This window comes from Topomyia yanbarensis, chromosome 2, assembly GCF_030247195.1.
Source record: "Topomyia yanbarensis strain Yona2022 chromosome 2, ASM3024719v1, whole genome shotgun sequence".
NCBI lineage: Eukaryota > Metazoa > Arthropoda > Insecta > Diptera > Culicidae > Topomyia > Topomyia yanbarensis.
The window spans coordinates 330606973-330631516 of NC_080671.1; the positions used below are offsets into that span (position 1 = coordinate 330606973).

General features: G+C 45.4%; 1 protein-coding gene and 1 long non-coding RNA gene across 2 annotated transcripts in view; both read left to right on the top strand.

Annotated features, from left to right (window-relative positions):
• Nucleotides 1-355: 355 nt before the first annotated feature.
• Nucleotides 356-1120, top strand: LOC131681291 (uncharacterized). The gene is made up of 3 exons (XR_009303888.1): nt 356-570; nt 623-951; nt 1004-1120. It is a non-coding gene; the product is annotated as an uncharacterized LOC131681291 (long non-coding RNA).
• A 1311-nt stretch (nt 1121-2431) lies between these two features.
• The window catches only part of LOC131683903 (phagocyte signaling-impaired protein), a 31276-nt gene continuing 9163 nt past the window's right edge, over nt 2432-24544 (top strand). Inside the window, exons 1-6 of the mRNA XM_058966303.1 lie at nt 2432-2701; nt 3072-3789; nt 3855-3975; nt 4031-4303; nt 4373-4568; nt 4651-5810. Coding sequence (XP_058822286.1) covers nt 2650-2701; nt 3072-3789; nt 3855-3975; nt 4031-4303; nt 4373-4568; nt 4651-5810 — 2520 coding nt within the window. The 5' untranslated portion in view covers nt 2432-2649. The remainder of the gene's footprint in view (nt 2702-3071; nt 3790-3854; nt 3976-4030; nt 4304-4372; nt 4569-4650; nt 5811-24544) is intronic.

The window sequence follows — 24544 nt, forward strand, 5'->3', positions numbered from 1 at the left end:
TAAACGTATTCGAATTGTTGAACGTTCGAAAAATAAATTCGAACAACCGTTACCATAGTACTCAGCTTAGTTACGCGTGCGATTGTAAACAATGAAAAAATTGTATTGTATCAATAAGAAGTGGTAAGTAGCCAAATATTTATTCATAGTTCTTGCTGGTTTAGTTTGTATCTGCCGGGTACTAACTAGAGCCAGCAAGAATTACGACTTATCCTGGTATAGTGAAAGCGGAGCCAGATAGAAAAACGCGGCTTTGGAAAATCCCAATCTTGTTTCTAATCAATTATTTACACCATCTCTTAACATCGGTAGTGATTCAGCCCTCCCAACCGCAAACAACCATTATTCCAGCGCCTTTAGTCAACATTTCACAGCAGTAGGAGAAATTCAGGATGTTCCATCATCCGACCGGTCGGTAGCAATAACGTTAAAACAACGATTCTGCCACAAGGTTTGACGCTACAGCTACTTTACATATACAATACAGTTCGGGAGCACCGCAAGCAGGAGGCATCACTATTGAATTGACAGTAATTCAGTTCACTACGGCGTTGTGGCTGTAGCACCGGGGTGAGATATTTGTTAACATAAAAACAGCCCAATGACTTTTTGATATTTTTAGTTGCTCTCTGAGACATACCAACACACCGATTTCCTTCGATCGTTTTTGAAGCATGCACGATGAAAATTCAAACGGTCGCAGATCAAACGCATTCACCCTAGTAAATGGACATACTGAGGGATGTCAACAACCTGCGGGTAATGGGGATCACCACAATGGCCGATATAGCGATCTTTCGTCCCTCAAAGTTTTCAACAAGCTAATTTCACGAGAAAAAGTATTCTTCCTACCGGAAGAAAGAGAACACGGAAACAATAATTGTAACACTTATGTGCCAGTGGCAGCAGTTCCGGTAACACAGAGTTCCACACCAAAATCGGTTGTTTCCCGTTAGTATCTCGTCAATGCTTCTAGTACCGTGACTAATAGATTTTATTTTAGATCCAATCATGACGGGTGTTCCCAGAGCGCAAAATTACCTGGATCAGGGATAGATATCAATAGAGGAAAAACTCAATGAAGTTTCACAAAAGAAACCATTTTTTGTGCCGTCCGGCCACTTTGGTAAGAAATCTTGTGTTTTCTTTTTCTTGATTCTTACGGCATTTTTTTTTCTTCATTCTTGTGAGACAACATTGAAAATCGCCTAGATTCAGTGGGAAGAGATTCGTCTTATTCGATAGTTTCTCGGCTCGATGAAAAAAATAAATGGAAACAAATGATGCGCGATATTCTTCAGAAGATGTAATTCTACAAATTGATCCTCGTCAACCAAAGGACCTCGATTGCGATTCATCGAGCGGGAAAGTACCTGTTCGTCTCGGCAGTTTACCAAATCGAAAGCAGTTATTGCCACTGCGCGGACGGTAGAAAAGTTTCACGTGCATTAGGCAATCCTTCCTCTCATGATGTTCCTAAAACTAAATTTTTACGCAACTATCCTGGGCATTACATTATGCTGTGTCATAATAAACGGGTGTAACGATTAAACAATGAATAAATAAAACTTTTTTCGACTCTTTCAAACACTATTTATTCTTAATCATATGATCCCTAATATGATCCATATCAACACAGAACTGGAGTTTATGTAGGTTTCCCCAAGTCAGGCAAAACATGATTACGTTACAAAATTATGATGTCCGTTAAAAAACTTCACGCGCCGTTCGACCAGAGCATGTATTGCTCCCACATCCTGTTGGCCCAAGTATTACTCCCGCATCCTGGTACAGGTTGAAACATCCCCCGTGGCAACGAACCTGTCTGTACTGCAGCAATATTGCTACGAGAAGACCTCAAGAATCGCATCCGAGTGCCTTTGCCTTCAACGCTACATTTTCAAACTTGCCGTGAAAGTTCTACAGGAATATTTTACAATTGAAGTTGGTCGAAACGAAGTGCTCACATTCCGGATGGAATTCCGTATGTAGATTAAATTTCTTTGTGATTCTTAGAATGTTTGTTCAACATTCTGGAAGAAAGGAAAAATAGTAAGATTGGTTTGCAGATTAATATAATTGTTTGTTTACCTGCTGTTCCGTAAGTATTCTTCTACGTCTTCATATGTAATCAGATCGGTTCCGGATGAAATTATTTTGAAGCGGATTGCGATTTTTTTTTCAATTTAACATTGTCAACAATAAAAAAAACAACTCATAAATTCACCGCACACTGAGAATAAGTTCGAATATAAGTTCGAAAGTTGTTGAATGTATAGGTGTATAAAATTATAATTAGTTTATAATTTTACAAAAACATTATATTTTTATAATAATTTATAATTTATTGAAAGTGTCACGCCCCTTGTTTGGGTGTAAAAGGCCACACTGAACAAAATTTGGTCGATATGGTTGAAATAACTGTCATCTTTACCAAGTAACGTCAAAAATTCTCTCTGTGGTGGTCGAGCGAAAAAAAACTCGCGACGGTGTCGATCAGTTGCGTACGAATTTTGTGGACTATTCCGGTGAATATCGTTTCCAATTTATTTTCGCTAAGCGAGCAGGGAACAGCCATCCGTTTAAGCCGACTGGTCTCATTTAGGATCTGAACAATTGTCTAGCAGGAACTGGCAGCATACGAACGCAATGCAACAGAACGTGGAGCTCGTGGTGGAACGGAGGCTTCGGCCTATATTTGGTGAGTAAAAATAGAAACTAGAGTAAATCCGTTTTGGTTAGTTTGCTCCCATTGTACGGATCAGATAGTTTCGCTACTAGTTTGGCTGAATATTAGCTCTTTTAGTAGATTTCTGCATTTTCCGCATTTGCCAAATTCAATGCAGTGAGTTTTTGCGATGATTTCTGTTTTTGTAGAACGGCGAGGTTATTGTTTATTTCATTCATACGCAAGCGGCACAGCTTTGCTAGAGCAAATGAGATAGCACATTGGTAGCTGTCAAAGTATAACTCTCAGGTGGCAGTGTTGCCAGTTGGTCGAGATAATGTTTAAACACCGTATTCTTATGTGACTTTATTCTCTTATGTTTGAAATTCAAAAATTCTTTCAGAATCCATTGAAATCGGTAACTACAAAAAGGCTTTGCAGGATGTAGAAAAGGTGCTAAAGAGGAATCCTACTATTCAATGTGGCCGAGCTTTGAAAGCATGGGCTTACATAAGACTGGGCCGCGATGAGGAAAGTGCCACACTAATTCGAGCACTTGAAAAAGAGACACCCACAGAGTCGACCACGCTGCACGTCATGACCCTGTGCTACAAGGAAACGGATCAGTTGGACAAGATATGTCAGCTATTTGCTAGTGCCTCGAAGCAGCATCCGGGAAATGAGGAGCTGTTATCACAGCTTTTTATCGCCCATATGCGCGTTAACGATTTCAAAGCTCAGCAGACGGTAGCATTGCAACTGTACAAGCTGAAACCACGCAATCCATTTTACTTTTGGGCTGTGATGAGTGTAGTACTCCAAGCTCTGCGTGGTCCAGATTCGAAGGATCCGCAAAAGTCATCTCTGCTACTAGCCCTTGCTCAAAGGATGGTGGACAAGTTGAACGCGGAAAATAAATTGGAAGCTTCGCAGGAGGTTCAACTGTATCTTCAAATTCTGCAGCACCAACAAAAATACCAAGAAATGTTGGATTTTCTGGAGGGATCGGTGTGCCAGAAGCTATACCCAGGTGCTCCCCATTCGATCAAAATTGGCCTGCTGAAAAAATTAAACAAATGGGCTGATTTGAACAAGATGATGAAAGAATTGCTGACAGAAGAGTGAGTGCAGAACAGTTATGGTAGTAAGAATACAATTAAAAAAAATATTTTTCATTTTTTTTCAGCTCGGATCGATGGGACTATTACCAGGATTACATTCAATCGACATTCGAACTAATCAAAATTGATGACAAGTCGCCTGAACCAGATCACACAACCGACATGTGCCACGAGTTTATCTGCAGTGTATGCATTTCGTAACAATAAGCAAACACATGTCATACAACTTTTTAAATTGCAGATTATGGAGTCTCAACAACGCAAACATCGTGGTCCCTATTTAGCCCGGTTGGAATTGAACCGATTGATGGTGGAAAATAAATACGATAAGGAGCAATTGTTTGGTGAGCTGACGGACCTACTGCTGGACTATTTTCGATTGTTTGGTGACAAGACTTGCTGTGCAAACGATTTAAAAATGTTCCTGGAATATGTAGATCCAGCGAAACGGCCGGGGTTTGCCGCCAAACTGATGCAAGAATGTCGCATCAACCCAGTGACGCTGCCGAGCAGTGTAAGAGTGTAGATGCCGTACCGGCGAGAAAAACTTATTGTTTAATAATTGTTTCGTCTTTTTTCGCAGAAAGAACACATGCAACGACACATTTGTTCGCTACAGATTGCTCGGTTTTGCGGAGCACATGCCTCGCTTAGTGAGGAGCATCTTTCAGCGCTGTACACGGCGCTAAGCTTACACTACGAACATGGCTACAATGCGTTTGGCCGAGGACTGCTACAAACTGATATGGGTCCATCGGATCCGTATGCAATGCTAGCAGGTGAGAACTGGTTTCCAATTAGTCAATAGTTGAATAATAGTTACAAAGGAGCAAACATTTATACGATATCATTTTATTTCAGTACATATAATGTATGATCGTGCCTGGGCGCTGCAGCGCTCCGAGCCGATAGTGGAGGCTCTCTGCCTGTTGAATCATTTGCTTTCCAACAGTGTCAATAACTTTCACGGAAAACTACTCAGTTTGCAGTTATACCACAGATTGGGACTGATTGAAACCGCTCACCGAGTGTACGAATCTCTTGACGTCAAGCATATTCAGCTGGACTCGCTTGGTTATCTGCATTGTTCGCAATTGTGCAACGGAGGTTTCCCGGCACTCGCCAAGCAACTTTTCGATCAGACGCTCAACTTTTTCATTAATGACCACCAGAACAGCGTGGAGTTCCTTAAAACCTCGTACAACTTTGGCTCGTTTTCGAAACTAATCGAATTTTTAGACTTCAGAGATCGGCTCTCGAATAGCTTACATTTCACACTGATTTCGGTGGAAGCACTCTTACTGGAAATTGTGTGTTTTAGTGGAACCTTGGCCCAAAATCTCGCTGCATACCGGTTGATGCGAATAAAACCCCAAGAGGATCGCATCAAGTGGAGCGAACTGAGCGACAATCGTGATTTGACCATTTTCGTTCACTGGGATCCCGTGGTGGACTACTCGAAGATCCTCCCACCGGAAGGGGCAACGGAAATGCTGAAGAACCATGAAAGCTATACCGTCATTCTTGAGCCCAAAACGGTTGAGCAGCAGCGAGAGGAGTATCGGGTGGAGAGTTATAATCAAGAGCTAGAGCTTCTGCAGTTGCGTTCAGTGATGCTGAGGCTGGTTTCCTCGCTGATCGAACTGCACACCAAGGGAGCGGAAGAGGATTACAGTACCGCCGTTGAAATGCGTCAGTCGTGGGAGGATTTGTTTGCCACCGTTAGTTCCAAAAAACGGCAGTGCACGAGTGGAAAATTTCTAGTCAATTTGTTGCCGTCACGGTTGCATTTACTGCTGCGAATTCCATACGAAAGTGTTTTCAAGCATTTTGCTGATTTTCTGTTACTTCTGTGGAAGGGTGAAAAGCACGACCTGATACGAAACAGCGCCGAGTGCTGTGCGAAGGACATTGGTGAGCTGTTTGCGCTGATCGCGAGTTCCATCAGCGAATACAACAAATCCGGCGATTTGCTGTGGAACCGAAAGCAGGTGCATGATACTGTTAATGCTTGTATTGAGGTAAGTACCACGTACTCGTAACTACGGCAACCATGCAAGACTTTCATGATAATTATGAACTTTGCTTATTATTTCAAATCTGGGAATAAAGAGTTATTTTATCTTACTTGCCCTTACAACAAAATTCGCCAACACTTTCTAGTCTAAACAGCAAAATAATGTAGACAAGTTTTGGCTTCCTCGACTAAGTATTAGTCTTTGTATGCGCAAAGTTGCAGTACCAAAGAGTGTTACTAAATGCACCGCTGGAAGTGCAATTGTTTACATAGTCCCGCAATATTACAATATTTGTAGTTTGATTTTTCGAATGTCTTCAAAACATAACTGCATCGCGAAAAACTGTGGAGTGCACACAAATGTGTAGTTCATTCTTTATTCAGCTGGTGTGTTTTCTGCTGCCAGTTAGTGCGATTATTGCCATGCGCTACTCAGGGGAAAGTCGGCTAATACTGTGGGTAATTGGGACACCTTGCGTATCTCACAAACTGCAAAATTAAAAAAAAAGTAATGATACGGTAACATTTCTAAATGATTTCAAATGCTTCTGAAAGATACTGCAATAACTAATTATGGGAAATATCAGATATACGAGCAAAACAATTTATTTTTTCGAAGCATTGTAACTGATAAAATTTTTTAATAGAAAATAACGATTAAAACCTGAAAATCGGCTATCTCGGAAAATATTTCTAAGTGGGCATGAGGTACTGGGTATTTAACACTTGATTGGCGAAAAATACAGAAACTTTAGATAATCATTCTGAATATAAACACATTTTTTCAAATTTGTATCATGTTGGGCAGGCATGGGAAAATTCGTTCACTCGCGCGACTATTGCTAACTGTGGATCACAAAGTAGTCAAAATTTTGTGCTCACTAATTAACCATAATCAACGCACGAAGGGAGAAGTCTAATAACTTCAGAGCAGGTCACTAGATGGGCAAACTGCGAATCAAAAGTGAAGCTTAAAAAATTTAAGAGCAGCGTCAAATCTTCGCTCGTGAATGTTTGTCACGTAGCTTACGAAGGTTTCTTCATGCATGATTAAAACATAGTACCTATTTTTGCACTGGATTTTTTGCTGACAGATCGCGTTATGGGCAGTGATGTACCGATGGGAAAAATTCCATCTTCCCGGGTTTTTATTTTTAGGTTTTAATCGGGTTTTTTCCCAAATCATTTTAACCCGGACGAAATATGGGTTTTTTCGTTTTATCGAATGTATGATGTTCATTTGATGTTTTTTAACCTTTGGGCAGTCGCGCTAGTGCACTGAGTGCACGCTGCTCTGAAAATCTAGCGAAATCGTCTTAGGGCACCAGCGGCTGCTCGTTCAGTGGGCCATAAGCGCGACTTCCGGACGGTTCAAGAATCTTTCATTTACATTTGAGAGACCGAAAATAAAAGTCGCAAGGATAAAACATACTTTGTAGAACCCACTCCAGATATCTTAGCATGTAAAGATCGAATATTAACATCAAGCGTAAAAATCGGACAGAGATCCTTGAGCATGAGAATCGCTTAGAATATTCTCACCCAAAAAAGTCGGCAAGTATGAACCTCCAGTATAATTCGCTCACAGGAAATTCCGTACAACGTTACATTCATACTAAAAGTTGGATAAAGAAAAGTCCTTTGTAAGAACCGGATATACTTTTTTACGATTTTTATTCTATATGACATGATCTAAAAGCTCATGTCCGATTTTGAAACTTGAAGTTCAAATCCAATTTTCACATTCTAGTATATTTAAAACTGATTTTACGACTTTATTTTGGTCCATTCCATATTCCAACTTGTTTTATATAATACTGGGAACAATAGTCATTGTTACTCTGACTAGTGAAAATTAGAATGATTATTTTGTGTGATGCCAAAACTACTTTTATTCTGCTTGTTGCTCATTTTAGGGGTTGCTATACTTTTAGCGAAATAAGGTAGGCATTCACACAAAATTTAGAAAATACCTATTTAGTTCGGTGAAAAGTAAAAGTGAGTAATATGCAAAAAAGGGAGTGGCCTTGACATTCGTATGAACAGTAATCAGAAATCTCACAAATCGCAATCCAAATTGTTTCGGCATCAACTACATCAGCAACAGTAGAAAAAATGTTTAGTACGTTTAGGTGCATTCACAGTGAGAAACGCAGCCCAAAACGTGTTGAAAAGTTTTATCACTTATTTAACCACAATATTTGTAAAAAAATGTTGGATCACCGCTATAACAATGATTCAATCGAGGAAAACCATTCAGAATTCATATACATGCAAGACTTTATGACAATAATACTCATAAATAAAATGAAAATGTTTGGGTAACAATACATTAACGTTCAATTACTAAAAAATCAAAAATTTGCAAAAAACCCAATCTTCCCGCGAAAAAACCGTTTTAACCGGGAAAAAACCTTGGGTTTTTTCCCCAAAATTATAAAAACCCGATTTGGTACATCACTGGTTATGGGTAATTTTGTGATACACTACTAGCAATTTGATCTACTGAAGTTCCTTGCGGCCTATTTGTTAGCATTGTTGCAAATTTTTAAAACCATTGATTATCAGCTAGATTTAAAATGGTATATGGTTTTCCAAATATTCATTATATTGTGCGAATATGAAAATGAAATAAAACTGTATAATGAAAATCCTATGCAAACCGCTCGAGAAGAGCTTCGCGAACGAAGCCATCCGCGTTGGGAAGGAAAGAACTAAAACACAACTGATGTGCTTCTTCGTTGGTTGTTATAGCTTTGATTCGCATGTGTCCGTAACGACAGGTTGCTAAGTATCATTTTCGAAGCTAACAGAATGCATCACAACTGAAGAAAGCTTGCTTGCGAAGCGCGAACGATCGGTTCACGATGCGATTTTTCCCATGCTTGATGTTGGGTACGACAGACACAGTAGGGTAGGGAAAGATGGACATATTACTTAAGCCAATACAAAGCAGAATGCCGTCATATTGCATACCCTTGGGCTATTTTGTGTTATCGCTACATTGTGATGTACTGACAGAAAACAAAATTTATTGGTCGAGAAGCGTCTCACGCTGCCCTTATCCTATGTCCGTCTTTACCAACGCTGCATGTTCATCTTACCCACCCCAGGTGTCCATCTTTCCCATACCACTTTTGAAATGCCGATTTTGGGCCTCCTTTTTCATAACCATTTTAAACATATTTCGGTTTGGAATTTTATTAGTATAAGTTCTTATATTGATGCAACATGCCCTCGGCATGATACTGTACCTTGATGTGGTCCGGGGGCTTTTCCACCAAAGCAGTATTACAGTGATTATATCACATAAACTTGGGATACGATTATTTTCTTTTTAGTTAAGCTACATTGTGATCAATTTTAGTACTTAACTTGGCGACCTTTATTATCCACTGCCATGGTCAAATAATATACAATGTGGGTTTTGGGCCCAATTCTCTCTACAGGCACCTCATTCCAAACGTACAAACGTGGCCTACGCGATAACACAAACCTGGTCACAAACACGAACGCCCGCGATCTTGCCAATATTCAAACACCCTGATTGATTAGGTGAACGTTGGAACCTAAGAACCTAAGCTCGCGCAATCATGAATCGGTCATGTCCGGAAGTCTCCGCCCTTGATCATAGCAGCCCAAATTCATGCCTTTAGTTGGACCAATAGAAATAAAAACTAGACAAGACGTCCATGTGCAATCGTTGAAGAATACGCGAACATGCGAATGGCCACACGCTTATAAAAATAATGTGTCCACGCGAAGTTACATACTAGCACACGCGACAAAAACGTCCACATACAAACGCTCAAGTCCTTCTCGATCATCCACGCACGACTACACCCACGATCTCGTAAAAAGTATAACACCCTGGTGACTAAGTGAATGGTTTAGCACTTATATAAATTAACAATCCCGGTCTCGAGAGTAAACCTCCAAATGCCCGTGTTCGCGCGAAACTACATAAAAATCGAATGCAAAGTCACATACATACACGCGACCAAAAAAAATATCAAAATGCTTGAGCCCTTCGCGACCATCCACGCAACCTATACTCGCGCTCTTCCAGACATTATAACATCCTGGTGATAATATGAACGTCGCGGCACTTGTAATCACTCAAACGCAGTCTCAAGCGTGAACCTACAGTCCCCCGCACTCGCGCATTCATGAATCGTTCGCGTCCGGAAGTCTCTATCCCCGATTCCAGAAGTCTAGGACCATGCCTTAATTAAATCAATTAGCTCTACAGTTCCAGTAGGACAACTCTCGAAAAAAATCGGCATATTATTAATACTCAATAACAATACTAACTCTTCTCTTTATTTTATTTTTTTTATTTATTTTCGGCCTCATGCGTTATTTTCTTGTGATGACCTATTTGAGCTTATACATCCAAGAAGAGCAACATTGCTGCCAACAATGATTCTTCTCTGCCATCGGACGTCGTCAGGTTTTAGAACAATGGATATGTATTCTCATACTCGATGGTATCAGATAAGTAGGAACGATCAACAAACTGCAAATAGTATATTACACATTTCTTTGTTTTAAAGTATAAGATATTCGTATTAAAATATTATTTACAGGCTCCACACATATCTCAACATACACAAATACACAAATGCTTGACAGGTGACTGGGCCAAGTGCATTCACTCGTAGGATCTATCATTTCGATGATCGCCTCGATTCTACGAAACCAGTGCACAAGTAAGCTGACATAAGCTAGTCTCATCTGGTGAATGCATGTAACCTGGAAACCCCAGACACGACATAACGAGACGGACAGACTGGACTCGACGGGGCCTAGTTCAGAGTTTTTGAGCATTCTTCAATGCACGGTTATTGACCTAAAAAAAGAAACATTCGGCATGTTATTTTTCCTTTTATTACTGTATCTTGAGTTGGGTTCATACTGATATTCACTAGCACAGTCAATTGCATATTCTCCCATATACATTCACATCCAAAACGTGCAAACGCCCCTAACTTTCGTGATAACACAAACCTGGTCAAAAACGCGAACTTACATTACAATTTCAATCATCCACACACACACCTACGCTCGCAGTTTCGCCAACACCCCTTTACTTAAGTGAACTTTTCAGCACCTATAACTTTACAACCGCGGTCTCAAGCATTAACCCACCACTCGCGCGATCATAGATCGGCTACGTTCGGAATTCTCTACTCTCGATCAGCCTAGACTCATGCCTTCAGTTGGACCGATCGGGAATGATGCTCATATTCACTAGACAACACGTTTCTCTACCATACACTGAAAATTAATTATTAGATTCACGGTCCGGCGCGCGATCGTTCGAGAATACACGTGAATGTGCGAATGGCAACACGGATCTAAAACCGGATTTATGCACGCAAAGTTGGAGACACGCTGGCATTCATATGCTCGAGCCTTTAGCGATCACACTATTACACAATTAGTAAACGCCCACGCTAACCCAGACAGATATGCACTCCTGGACTCGAACGCTAAACCTTCCACGCATACACCACCCAGGACTGAACATTAGATTCGTACATACAAAGCAACAAGTAATAATTACAGGTATTCGTCTGGCAACCGGGGGAAGTACATCTCAAACTCAGAACTTATCATTTCAATGATGGCCTTGGATCTGCGTTGCCTGTGTTCAAGGCACCATAGCTTTGTCCGTCAGGTCAAGGATGTATGAAACCCGCTAGCCACCACCCTCGGCCCTAGCTGCCCATAAAGGGATAAAAAAAAAAGTTCTTATATTGATGCAACATGATCTCAAATCACTGTTTACGTGCAATTTGCGACCAATGCATCCACGGATGAGTTGATTTCGCTATTTAACCTTGAGGTGTCCGTCTAAGCCACCGTTCCCCTGTACTTTACATGCGACCGTATAAATTGGTTGCAGCTTTGATGTTGTCAGCACTACTCCGTCTGTGATATAGCATTTGTTTGCAATCCCGCAGCCGCGTGGTATCCGGTGGTGGATGAAATCTCTCGCAGTATTTCAGCAAAGAGTTGACCCACTGTGTTTCTGTTCCCTATGCCGTAAGAGGCATCGATGTCATTTGGTCGTAAGATCGCCGTCGGCTGGGTGCTATCTGCCTTCTACTGTAGCATCGAAATGAGAGGATGGGCCAATGGGCGGCCCTCAAAACCCGGACGTAAAATTTATGCCCCAATCCGAGGTGCGACGCGGCCCGTGCCGAATTATGAATCGCAGGGGGCATCAGCACTTCGAACCCCAACACTACATAAAACTAGGACTGGGATCCGAGGTGCTAACAAATACCAAGCCGCCCACGAAGCCTGTGGGACACCAGGGAGCACCCCACAGTATTTTTCCCTTACCCTGCCAAGCGGGGCTCTGACGGGGTTTCGTAGGAACAAAACGGAAAACATTAAGAACACTGTATACATGAATTTGGAGGTGATTGCGGCAATGGAGGTGGAAGAGGAGAAGGATTGCGCGGAACTACTTGGAGAGCTACTGAATAATGGCTCGTTAGAGGATGTTGTATCCTGCACTTCGTCTATGCTCAACTCTCCAGCTAGAGACGAGAATCGGACATTGGCCAAGGACGACAAAGACCAGCCCGGCGGAGCAATTGGTGGGTCAGAGGGCTCCCTGAATAAAACAAGAGGAACTCGTCACTTCAGCGGAGCGCGCGAAGAAACGCTATGGGTGGCTGCTGATAAACGGCTACAAACCCGCTGAAGTGCTAGAGTTGGCAAAAATTCCAATAGGGAAGGCACCATCCAGGCGACAGCGTTCGACGGACACGGAGTCGGCGAACAATAGTGGGTGCAGGAAATTACCGCAACCGAAAGAGGGTCAGGATCCTACACACACATTAAAAACTGAGCAGCGCCCAACCTTCAACGAAATGGCCAAGTCGTACTCGACGGCCATCATTCCGGTTGGGTACCCTGCAAATATCCTCCGTCATGTACAGCTGAATGCTACTCGATGCGCGCTGGCCGATAGCGTCATGGAGCAGAGCTCAAGCAATACGAGACACAAGTTTAGGAAGTGCATCTACAAACAAGAGTGTCCGAAATCGCTTATGTAGACAAAGGTACAGCTAACTGGCTGCAGGGTGCCACAGCTGCAATCAAGTCCATTGGAAGCCGTTGAAGCGTTGCAGATTCCAAAACAAGCGCTTTATATCGGGTATTTGACCAACAGCATCGACAGATCCGATGGAACCATCCTCCGACTGGTACAGACTGAGAACAACAATTCCTGCAAAGAACGCTGGAGAGTCGAGAAGAGAAGTACGGTCCTCAAATGGTAGAGCTCCTGTTGGCGGCAGATGATGCTTCAGTGAAACTGATAACATCGCAACACAACCAGCTGAACTACGTATTCGGAAAAGCTAGAATGCGCCAGTTGAAGGGTGCCCCGGTCATCGCCGAACGTGGAAGTTCTATTCAAGCATGGACTGAAAAAGCTCCTGTGGGGACCTAAACACGGAACACCTTACGACGGACTTCTGATCATAGCAAGCCTGCAGCAACGGTAACGAGTGCATCGGTGACAGCCCGTCTCACGAGCTATACACAAAGTCCAATACCGTATGCGGCTCACGAACTGATACGCAAGAAGAGGATCGAAAACCCCCTGTAGGCGAATGTGCGCAAAAAACGACAAATACTGGTCCAAAAGAGGCCACTGGAACATCGAACAGCACACAGCCTGTGACTAGCGGTGTGCCGACGGCCAACTCCAAGAGCTGCAGTTTTAATAAAGCTGTAAAATACACGACAGTTACAGGATTCATTCAACGAGCCGACGTTGCAATACGGCTAGGGAACGCACGAGATTGTGATCGCATTTGCCTACTTCCATGGCAATGCGGATACAGCACCTCCTTCTGAAATCGATGCCCTCAAAGTAATGCAGAAGCATAAATAAGCCCTTTATTATTGGATGTGATGCGAATGCCCATCACATAATATGGGGGTAGCACGGATATAAATACCCGAGGTAAGTACCTACTAGAATACCTTTCGTCAAAAGATGTCAATGTATGTAACAAGGGAGTTGTACCTACATTTATGAACGCAGTTCCGCTTACACCTGGAAATGAATGGGGAGTAAGATCCAATGGAGATCTTTAGGGGTAGGCGGGTTACGGTATTTTCTGACGTAGGTTATTATTGTGAGTTAACATCTCAATCCTTTTTTATTTCTAGGACCAAAACTATTGCAAAAAACATTTTTTAATTTGTTTCCTTTTAGGACAATAACATATCCAAACCCATGAGACTAGTACAACGTTATAGGTTGCCTTATCAGATCTACTATAGTTTGCAAATGAAACTTGGAATTGCAAGCTGCTAGCGGATTGCAAAAGTACCAGACAATGCTGTGTGGAGTGCTGTCCCGGTTAACAATAAGGCGAACGAAATGTTTGCAGATACGTCATTTAGTGGGACAACTGTCAGTTTGTTAGCTAAATTTAACTTGTTTTTTTTTTAAATTTATGAATCAAAAAAGACTGATCGAGATTAAAAAACGATATGAGTGTACTCGTAAGGAACCCTCTATCAATACATATGAACAACTGAGGCATTTTTCCAAATTAAAGATTCCTATCTCCAGCAGATCTGTATAATGTGGCAATGTGGCAAACGATCTACAAAAGTGGATCATAATCGCTTACAATGACAGTTGCCCTCTTGTAACGATGACTGTATGTCGTGATGTTCCTTGGTGGAACGGAAATTTAGCAACACTTAGATAGGAAGCTAAGCGCCTGCTCACTAAAGCGAAGATTACTGGTAACTGGTCAAACTACAGGACCGCTTTTTCCAAATACAACACTGAGTTGAAAAAGGCTAAAAAACTATCAATTCGTGAGTTTTGTGAAAACATCGAAAACTTTCCAAAGGCCCTTCAAAAAGCCTTATCAAAGGATTATACAAATGGCATAGGGCAAGTGAAAAAGGTGATGGTTCTCTCACAATTGATGTTTTAATCAACTACCACTTTTCTCGGTCGGTTGCGAAAGACGAGAATTCGACAACCCTGTCTGGATTACACTTCAAGATAAAATGGAGGCTAAACCGAACTTCGATATTACCTATTACTTATTACCTCAATGCACAATATCATTCTATAGGGATTGTACTAAAATGGATAAGCTGGCTGGTTCGGGAGTCTACAGACCAAGAACTAAAGAATCGATATCAATGGGAAAGTGGCCTACAGTTTTTCATGCCGAGGTATATGCAATATACACCTGTTCGGAGGTCTGTAGGAAACGAAACTACAGGCATGCAAAAATCGCAATCTTCTCGGACAGCCAAGCAGCACTGTTGGCATTAAGGTCGTCGAAATGTGAGTCCAAACTGGTTTGGGGTGCATCACATCTTTACAACAACTGGCAACTCGGAATAAAGTAATGATATTCGTACCGAATCGATGGTAGTGAAGTAGCCGACGGATTAATCAGGCGTGGTTCAACCAACTACTAAACGACTGGCGTAACGTAGAAGGCGCACGACAAGCTAAGAAATTCATACATTCAGATACAACGAGAGCCAAAAAACTACTGCATCTGAAACGAAAAGATTTACGTATAATCACAGGTTTATTTACGGGACATTGTCCTGCCAAGTATCGTCTGAAAAAATTAACAAAAGTCAAGATGACATTTATCGATTCTGTAACCAGGAGACCAAGAGCACGAGACGTATTCTCTGCCATTGAGCAGTTCTTTTTCTTCGAGAGAAGCCATACCTCGGAAGGCATCTTATGACGCCTCACGAGGTATGGCATACCTGTCCCAAACGGATCCTCAGCTACATTAATAATGCTATCCAGTTGGGACGACACATGTGGACAAACAAACCACTCGCTTCCAACTACATTGGATTCGGGCCATTAATAACATGTAAAGCAAACAGGGGCAGTCACAAAAGATAACCTGAATAGTGGTCACAGCGACAAAGTTTCCCCTAACAAAAAATTTGGAACTAAGTTTGTGAAAATCGGCCCAACAATCCCCGATAAACTGATGTGAGTTTGTTAATTTTAATAGGCGACCACTTTTCCGGGGCATTTCCGGAATCGTCTATGGTGGTCTTAGAACCGTAAAAATAAGTATATATTTTTAGCGAAATCTTTACCTTTTTGGCATTCATCGGAGCATCAGTTTGAAACGGATTTTGCTGTGTGACCGCATGCCACCCGTAACTCCAGAACCGGAGGTCGGTTCGGGATGAAATTTATTAGCCATTTACGGGGATAAAACACCTTTCATTTGAAACTATGTTGGGTCAAATCGGTCAAGCCATCTCCGAGAAACCGATATGACTGTTATACTGAATTTGGATCCGCCGGGGCTTTCGGAAACGAATATGGTGGCCAATGTGGCCAGAGGTTTTGAATGGCTGTTGGTGGCCTAGTATTACAAATCCAAGCAGTTGTGGTTACATTTTGGAAAAATTTTCACCTTTCTACATTCATCAAGAAATTCGTTCAAATCGGGATTTGCTACGAGATCGTACTCATCACCCTGTAATTCCGTAACCGAAAGTCGGATCCATTAGAAATTCAATAGCACCCGATGGAAACGTTGTACCTCTCATTAGTCCTACAGTAGAACCTTGCGGCAATTGAAAAATCTAATGCAGAGCGTTCATCGCGTAGCTGCCTTGCAAGGTTTGACAGAAGCGATGTAGTGTTAGAGATCTCCTTTCTAAGGATGAATCCAGTGGAGTCGGCTCCCAGCAATATATCATCTACATAAAACTCCTCATGTACTATTCGAGCTACGATCGAATGTGTCGATACACTGTCTTCACCAAGTTTCAATCCAAAGGATGTGTTGCGGATATTGATCTACCTGTTGGACCAGAACCATCCTGTACATTTTTGCAACATCAGCAATGATGGCAATACGATGACGATGAAATCGTAGAATAGTGATCATCAGATCGTCCTGGATAACTGGTTCCACCATAACTCCGCTAGCGAATGACGGATCTCAATAGTAGCACGTCTGTAATAACATACGTACATGGAACTATTGAGAACCAGAGCTACAGGTCCAAAGCCCTGGTAAAGGAGGATGGTTTTGGTGATCCGGGCCGAGATCACCACGTAAAGCAAGGTAGGGCATAACCCCAATTCCAAGGCGTGAAGCGACCCGTGCCGAGGGATGAGTGATCGAGGGGGTGAAAAAGATGCTCGATCGTTAACGGAGCCTGTGGGGTACCTGGGCAACCCCCACAGTAAGCGTCCCTTACCACGCTAATGCGGAGCTCTGGCGTGGCGGACATATATTTCTCGCGCTACTCGTGGGACTATACATGGAGACAAACAAAAATAAAAACAAACAGACGGAGGTGCCAAACCCCTTCGCAAGAGGTGGTTTGGCGAGGTCTCCCCCCCGTGGGGAGAGTAGTGGAGCGATGAGTGCTGCATCCGAAAGCACCAATGACCCCCCAGCGGCGGTAGGCAATAACCCTACCAATGCATCGGAGGGGCCAATAGCTGCGATGCGCAAAGTAGCGAAGCAACTCGATTCTATAATCGACTTTGCTAGCGCAAAGCAGAACATAGCCAAGGAGTTGAAGTTGAGCCTTCTGGAGCTCCGGAAAGCTGTTCGTGTCGCAAGACAGGAACAGCAGGCCTATGTTGAGAGGGTGGAATGTCGGGAGAGGCCCGACAGAGAAACCCAGCCAGTGGCCTCCAATAGGGAGGAAAGAGAGAAGGTCGATAGAGGTTCACAGACAGTGGCCTTTACCTTCTACGGAGCAGCCACGTCGATCGGAGCGGCGACCGAGTTCCCCTCGAAGGGAAAGGGAAAGGGCAATCGCAAGACGGCATCGAATGCGAAGCGCCCTAGGAAGTCGCCAGGCGAGGGTGCCAAAACCGACACCACTCGGCGTGCAACCGTCAAGGTTAAACGCCGCCTGGGTGAGGTAAGCGAGGGCGAGAGTGACCTCGCTGTGGAGAGCGATGGTACCAGCAACCCGGCACGACCGGGGCAGGGGGGTTCAAACCCCTGGACGCTGGTTACCAAGAAAAAGCCGGCACCGAAACCGGAGGTACCGCGGCCTGCGAGGAAGGCCAAGGACAGAGGCGAAGCCTTGTGGTTAAAAACCGACAAGGACAAATACGCCGATGTCCTTAAATCGATGAAGGCGGCCGAAAGTCTCTCGGCCCTTGGGCAGGATGTGCGTAGCGTAAGACGCACCAACACGGGAGAGATGCTCCTGGTGCTGAAGCGAGGCGCACAATCAAGTGTAGTATATAAGGCCTTGGCCCAAGAGGTCCTTGGTGAGGGCGCCCAAATCAGGTCGCTAGGTGCGGAAACAACTCTCCAGTGCAAGCACTTGGACGAGTTCACGACCGCAGAAGACGTCGTCGCAGCCGTCAAGGAGCACTGCGGCGTCACAATCGAGCGGGCCTCTGTGCGATTGAGGGACGGACCCTCTGGCACCCAAGTAGCCTACCTCAGGCTACTGAATGCGGATTCCAAAAAGGTAACCGAGAAAGGGAAGCTGAAGATCGGCTGGTCGGTATGCCCTATTAGTATACCCCAGCCGCCTTCAGTGGACAGGTGCTATCGGTGCCTAGAATCCGGCCATAAAGCTTACGAATGCAAAGGCATAGACAGGAGCAAGCTATGTCGTCGATGCGGCGAGGAGGGGCATAAAGAGCGGGGGTGCACTAAGGCATATAAGTGCCTTATCTGCACCGCTAAGAAGCAAGCCCATAAACATGCTATGGGCGGACCTTCGTGTCCCTTCGGCGAGTTAAATAAGAAGAAGCCGTGAGAGTCACACAGCTAAATCTTAACCATTGTGCAGCAGCCCAACAGCTGCTGTGGCAGTCGGTCTCGGAGTCGAGGACAGATGTCGCCCTCTTATCAGACCCGTACAGCATCCCTGCCGGCAACGGCAATTGGGTGTCGGACGGGTCTGGAATGGTGGCAATCTGTACAACGGGAAGGTTCCCGGTTCAAGAGGTAATACACCCCTCCGCCGAGGGTGTGGCGATTGCCAAGATCAATGGTGTGTTCTATTGCAGCTGCTACGCCCCACCAAGGTGGCCAATAGAACAGTTCTACCAGATGATCGACAGGCTCTCGTCGGACCTCGTGGGCCGGAAACCGGTAGTAATAGCGGGAGACTTCAACGCTTGGGCAGTGGAGTGGGGCAGCCGCTGTACAAATAGCAGGGGTCAAGCGCTAATGGAAGCGTTTGCGAAACTCGATACTGTGCTAGCTAATGATGGCTCCGCTAGTACATTCCGTAGAAACGGAGTGGAGGCGTGGATTGATTTGACCTTTGCCAGCCCGAGTCTGGCTCCAGGCATGGAATGGAGGGTAGACGAAGGCTACACCCATAGCGATCATTTAGCAATTCGCTTTAAGATCAACTATGGTGTGCAGCATCCGAGGGCGGGAGATCCCTGTCAGGTACGCGGGTGGAAATCCAATCACTTCGAAAGCGAAGCTTTCACCGCGGCCCTGGGACTGGAGGCCAACACCGACAGTCTAAGCGGGGATGCGCTGGTAGCTGTTCTATCACGCGCGTGCGACGCCACTATGCCGAGAAAAACACTGCCAAGAAACGGTAGATGCCCGGTATACTGGTGGAGTGCCGAGATTGCAGCTCTACGGTCAGCCTGTCTCAGAGCTAGACGTAGGATGCAAAGAGCTCGCACCGAGGATGCAAGAGAGAACCGCCGTGAAGCGTTTCGAGCTGCGAAATTAGCCCTTAACAAGGCTATTAAAAGCAGCAAGAGAGCGTGTTTCGACAACCTGTGTGAGAGTGCCAACGCGAATCCGTGGGGTGACGCCTACCGGATTGTGATGGCCAAGACCAAAGGGGGCTCCTCACCCCAGAACGGTCTCCGGACCGGTTGGCAACGATTATCGAAGTACTCTTCCCGTCTCGAGCCACAAGCCCCTGGCCACCTGCACTACGAGACAGTGCGGGCACGGTCGAAATGGTGGCTCCAGTGACGAATGAAGAACTACTCGCAGTGGCTAAATCCCTAGCAATGAACAAAGCTCCAGGGCCGGATGGAGTTCCAAACAACGCTCTCAAGGCAGCGATCATAGCGAACCCGAACATGTTCAGGCTAGCTATGCAGAGATGCCTTGACGAGTGCCGTTTCCCCGATAGATGGAAAAGGCAGAAACTGGTGCTGTTGCCGAAGCCCGGGAAGCCGCCAGGCGACCCATCGGCGTACAGACCAATCTGTCTGATAGACACGACTGGCAAACTGATTGAGAGGATTATCCTCAACAGGCTCACCCCGTACGCGGAAGGTACGGACGGTCTGTCAAGCAACCAGTTTGGCTTTCGGAAGGGTAAGTCCACAGTGGACGCTCTCAACTCAGTGATAAATACTGCCGAGATAGCGATCCAACGAAAAAGGCGAGGTATTCGATACTGTGCGTTAGTGACACTTGACGTGAAGAACGCATTCAACAGCGCAAGCTGGGATGCCATCGCGCTCTCGTTACACCGGCTTAGCCTACCGGTGGGTCTGTACCGGATCCTGGAAAGTTACTTCCAAAACCGCGTACTGCTATACGAGACCGATGCCGGTCAGAAAAGGGTTCCGATTACCGCCGGAGTCCCGCAGGGCTCGATCCTAGGCCCGGTGCTATGGAACCTCATGTATGACGGGGTTCTGAGACTGAAGTTCCCTCCTGGGGTCAAGATCGTCGGCTTTGCCGACGACGTAACCTTGGAGGTCTACGGGGAGTCAATTCCTGAGGTAGAACTAACCGCAGAACACGCGATTAGCACGGTGGAGGAATGGATGAGCGCGAGAGGCCTGGAGCTCGCTCATCATAAGACGGAGGTAGTTATCATCAACAACCGCAAGTCGGCACAACATGCAGTTATCCATGTGGGAGAAGTCGCGATCACTTCACAGCGAAGTCTGAAGTCTCTCGGAGTCATTATAGACGACAAGCTGACCTTCGGCAGCCATGTCGACTATACGTGCAAGAGAGCGTCGACTGCTGTTGCGGCACTATCAAGAATGATGTCCAACAGCTCAAAGGTGTGCGCCAGTAGACGTAGGTTACTGGCAGGCGTTGCCGTATCTATCCTCAGGTACGGCGGCCCGTCATGGTCAAGAGCACTGAGGGTAACCAGTTACCTACAGAAACTGGAGAGCACCTACCGCGTGATGTGCCTCAGAGTGATATCTGCCTACCGCACGGTATCACACGATGCATCCTGCGTGATAGCGAGCATGATGCCAGTCGGGCTGGTTATTCGGGAAGATGAGGAGTGCTTTGAGCTACGTGGAAATAGGGGAGCCCGCGAGCGCACCAGGGTGACCTCGGTCGCCAGATGGCAGCGTGAGTGGGACAACTCCTCGAAAGGTAGGTGGACCCACCGGCTGATACCTAGCATATCGAGCTGGGTGGGAAGACCCCATGGGGAAGTTCACTTCCACCTGACACAATTCCTGTCAGGCCATGGCTGTTTCCGTCAGTACCTTCACAGGTTCGGGCACGCGGAGGTCCCAGTCTGCCCGGACTGCCCAGGTGTAGATGAAACTGCCGAACACATACTGTTCGTATGTCATCGGTTCGACGTCGAAAGAAGAGCAATGCTTGACGTCTGTGGCTGGGACACAACCCCGGATACCCTTATTCAGCGGATGTGTCAAACGGTGGAGAAGTGGAACGCAGTCTCGGCTGCTACCATCCAGATTGCCAGTAGGCTACAGGTAATCTGGCGAACCGAGCAACAGACGGCGGGCACGGCTAACTAGTGATTGGTTAGCTGGAGCGAAAAAGGCCAAGCGCAAAATAAGAGAGTGAATGGTCTGTTCATGCCGAGGTAGGTTGGCGCAGCGAATGGCAACCGCGTAAGGGGTAAACCCAGCCACCCCGAAGCAAGACAGAAGAGTGAGTGTATAGGCGTATAAGTGGACTGCCTCATGCCAAGACGGGAGGGTCGTAGCGTAGTATGTTGGAACTAAGCTATCGATGCCTCATGGCGTGGCAGAGGAGTGAAAGGGTGAGCATCCAAGTCAGTCTCACATTGCATGTTAAGGGTGAGCATAAAAGTCAGCCTCACAGGTTGGTAGAGGCTAGCACAAAAGTCAGCCTAGCAAGGAATGAAAAAGGTGAGCACAAAAGTCAGCCTCGCATGGTATGTCAGAAGTGGGGCCTAAGAAAAATGTCCCACATGGGATGCCAGAGGGAGTGACAAAGGTACAATAGAGTGGCACGATTGAGAGTGAATCAGGTGATAGGGTGAGCACCCAAGTCAGCCTCACATGGATGGGTAGGGCGAGCACAAAAGTAAGCCTAGCAAGGAATGAGTAAGGTGAGCACACAAGTCAGCCTCGCATGGAACGTAAAAGGTGAGCACAAAAGTCAGCCTCATGTGGGAGTGTTTGAGAGTAAATCAAAGTGTGATTGAGAGAGCACCCAAGTAAGCCTCATACAGGATGTATGATCGCGTGAGCGAGAGTGAATGAGTACATTGAGTACAGCCATCCCCCCAGAAGTAATACCGAGAGGTAGTTCCTGGGAGGAATGATGGCGGAGCCCAATGGAGTTTAGTCGGTATTAATGGCTGGTCACCATTCGAGTCCGACACGCCCCCAGTGCACCCCGTGTGGTAGATTGGACCCTACCGTTAGCACGTGTACTGGGCTAGGACATAAAGGTCTTCTCCATTGTAAAAAAAAAAAAAAACTGGTTCCACCATCAGTGTGTCATTAAGTGAGACTCCAATCGAAGTGCGGCATGATGCGACAAAGACAACTTACAACTTAGTAGTTGTACTGTCAGGTCGTGACACTGCGTGCTGCGGCATTAAATACACAGGTTCAGAGTAACTGTGCTCCACATTCACCTACTTCATGTGGCCCATCAGGATGTACTCGTGGATGAATTATTTGTACATCGCCTTTAGATATGAGTTAATGCCGAAACCATCCGCGGAGCTATCGGTCGTGTTGGTCGATACGTCGGTGTGGAACTTTCTGCACGTTGGATTAGGATTAGTTCCAGTAGTTGGAGTTGGTAGTTGAAACGTCAGTCGGCGTGGTCTCTGGTTTCTCGTTTATTTGCATTTTCTGGATTTACAATCTCTTCATTACCACCAGATTTAGCGGCCACATTTCAAAAGTTTAGAGTGTTACGTTTAAAGTGGGTAAAGGGTAATTATAAGTGCGATAATGAGGTATTAGACGGGAGTGTGTAGTATGCACGTGAAAGCGCCCCACCCGCGATGGGTTGTCGAAATAACGGCAGCACTGGAGCTGCCAAAAAAGCAAACCGCATGTTCACAAATTTTCTGAACCGGTGGAGTGCGGACGGCCCACCGAGTTTCTGCAAAAGGCGGTGAAAGTCTGCTTCAGATTTTTGTTCGGGAGTTAAATCGCACGAGTCGGTTCTGTCGTTTTGTAGTGCAAATGTACACTCGGTATTCCGGCGAGAAACAGAAAGTGGCCTGATTTGGCCGATCACAGCAGCAGTACCGAAGAGTGAAAACGACCGGATGGAGCACAAGGCAGCACTCAAGGATATTGGCCAATTGTTCGAAGAACTGAACGAGTGCAAACGACTGACCGAGACTCAAGTGAAAACCCTGTGTGATAACTGGTCGCGGCGTTCTGTGGGCACACACACTAAAGTGATCGAGAGACGCGCTCGGTGGGACGACATCGAAGGAGCCATTGGGAATTTTTGCTGGTCAGTGCTGCTGCGGAACGGCTCAAGGTACGGGAGGTGAATAATCGCGTGCCCAGGCCGCACGCCGGAACCCCTGCACCCAAGGGACGGAGGAGGAAACAACGACGGTAGAGCGGTAAGTCTGCACAGATTCTCGTTCCTCAGGCACTTTGTTCGGTTTTGTTAGTGGGTCAGCGAGCCTTTTTTTCTCTCAAGATAACAAGAGCTAGAAGCGATTTCTACTAGTCCCGCACACTCTCCTAAAAAGCGTCATGAAGAATTGTACACCAGTACAGTCTAGTGTGATTCGACTGGAAGGTACATCATGCGTCTTCCCCACATCGAAGATCCAGAAGTTTTCCTGGGGCTCAGAGCCATCTCAGAACACCGGGTTCATAGCCTGAAGCTCTGTTTGCAACGAGATCATGCATTAACTTGTATCAACGCTTCATGGTCGAGTAGCTACAACCAGGTCACATAAGAAAGAACGGCAAGTCTGCAGATGACATGAAGACTCACTGTTATTTCGCACTACCCTGTTTTCAAGGAGTCGAGCTCCACAACGAAAGTTCGCTGAATGGTACGCTTTTGATCGAACCTGTAGTTCAGCAAGATCTACTGTCCATCATGAAGAGATTTCGAACGCCTCACATCGCTTTGGTTGCGGATTTAAAAAGATACACCGGCAATTATTTTTCCATCCTGATGATCAGCCATTTCCGCGAATTCTCGGCCATATCTGCCCAGATGAACCCATTGCTACGTATGAACTGTTGATAGTAACGTATGGAACAGAAGGCACTCCGTATTGAGCAATGCGTACTCTGCAGCAGATTGCACAGGACTCCAGGCAGTTGTATTCAGCCGCGAGTGAACCAGTTACGGAAGCTTGCACGCCGACAACATTCTTTCTGGTGCGCCGGATTGATGATGCAGCCGCTAAATGCCACTGCATCATCAATCAAGAAATGGGCATCAAATTCTTTCTCCGTTCGACAATCTTCAGGATGACCTGCAAGCTCGGTCTACTCCGGTTTAAGGTCCATCTGCTGCT